The sequence below is a fragment of the Pteropus vampyrus genome, unplaced genomic scaffold (assembly GCF_000151845.1).
Source record: "Pteropus vampyrus isolate Shadow unplaced genomic scaffold, Pvam_2.0 Scaffold481, whole genome shotgun sequence".
Taxonomy (NCBI): domain Eukaryota; kingdom Metazoa; phylum Chordata; class Mammalia; order Chiroptera; family Pteropodidae; genus Pteropus; species Pteropus vampyrus.
The window spans coordinates 306,365-308,150 of NW_011889262.1; the positions used below are offsets into that span (position 1 = coordinate 306,365).

General features: G+C 32.9%; 1 protein-coding gene across 1 annotated transcript in view; it reads right to left on the reverse strand.

Annotated features, from left to right (window-relative positions):
• Positions 1–1,786, reverse strand: part of LOC105307146 (ankyrin repeat domain-containing protein 26-like) — a 122,247-nt gene that overhangs the window by 58,012 nt on the left and 62,449 nt on the right. Inside the window, 2 exon segments of the mRNA XM_011382508.1 lie at positions 892–946; positions 949–992. Of these exon segments, the coding sequence (XP_011380810.1) occupies positions 892–946; positions 949–992 (99 nt within the window).

Here is a 1,786-nt window from a genome sequence, read left to right on the forward strand (position 1 = left end):
AGAGAAAGGAATTAGGAATATGAAGACTATGAGCATGCCAAGTATCTTCTGTACTTTCTTCCAGAGTTAATATTGTTTTACAAAATTTACCTGATCTAGATGTTAGTGTATCCTTTATTTCTACTGCATTCTTAACCACAGCATCTTTCACTTCAATGGTAGGCTGAATGGGTTTTGAAACAAATGATTAAAAACTAATGTACATTTCATACAATCTATACTTCATTATTCAAGATAAAAAGTATAAAAGTTATTACCTTCAAGTGAGGATGTTTTTCAAGAGAATCTAAAAATGCAAAGGGACATATACTCAGTGATATGTGAATATGAAAGCCAACTGTACATTCGTACTCAGTATAGAGCTGATACTCATATTTGGTTTGGGAAATGACTATATTAGGTGTTTATATTTTTGCGGGGGAGAGAGTGAAGGGAGTATTAGGACAGCAACAAGACATAAATACGAATCCATTATGAATACTGAAGAAAAAACGGAAATATAGGTTTAACAAAACATGCAGCTGAGCTTTCAAAAGAAAGGTTATATTTCCACTAGATCAGTGTGCATATACCAACGTCAACATGCTGATTGATGGGTGAAAAGTAATCTTTTTTTGAGAAACAAATCATGACCCTGACAGGATCCATGTGAAACCTGATGATAGAATGCAACAGCCTATATGTCATGCAATACATCAGAATCATTTATACCATTATGCTACAAGTATTCATCATGATCTTCAATTTGTCCTGTAATTTAGCAAGTATACAGTTGTCATGAGAGTTCAGGCAAGTGCATAAGTCATGTATCACCTGAGAAAGGATTATGAATTGACTAGCTAGGATATCTACTTGTACAATAATAGGAGAAATATTTATTTTTTTCCATGCAAATGTAGGCTACTGTTATGCCTACATTACTTGTACTCTCTAGTTTAGCCATCTTTTAAACTTTCATGACCCACTCATGCAAAAAGATACATAAAACACATTGAAGAAATAATGCATAATCAGCGTTTGATATTGAAATAGTATCATTAAAAAGAGAAAAATTTATTAAATGGCCAAAGACATTTTAAATGTTAAAATCTTTTATGTTTTTGAAAATAACAATTTTAGCACTTAGGGAATGAACTCTATAATATCTTCTGTTTCCACAATTAGTTGGGCTTGATGTATCCTGTTGGTCTTTGAAGAACTCCTATGAACAAGCTATCTTATTTGATTATTAGCTACCTTAATATAAAAGAGTAGATGTTTCTATATTCAAATGAAACTCCTTCAAATAACAAATGCCAATGTAACATATATCCTTGATGCCTAATAATCTGGAGGAGGATAAATGAGTGGCTACAGTTTTCTCCAAGGCTTGTACTTCTGCTTCTTGTGCTGTCTGGAACATCAGTAATGTAATCTTCTGTTTCAGTGCAAATATTCCAAAGTCATCTAAACTGAGGGCTGTCAAATTTCCTCATCAACTCCAAAATCACATAGCTAAGGCTATGCTTTCCTCCTTCCTTTTTTTCACCATACACTTTCCTCTTCAAAATAATTTCTAGAACTGGGGTCTTGATATTTTCTCTTTTTTCATTCCTTTTGTGGATTGTTCCCACCACCTTTATTCTCTCTCTTTAGCAGCAGTATCTTACTTATTATTTTTACTCTTTATTTCCTTGCTTGCCTTTTGCTATAAACATACTCAGAAATAAAAACAAGATAATTCTGTTTCCTGTTCCTTGAATATCTTGAACTATCTGATGGCTTTTCTTCCCACTTTCTCTGAAGA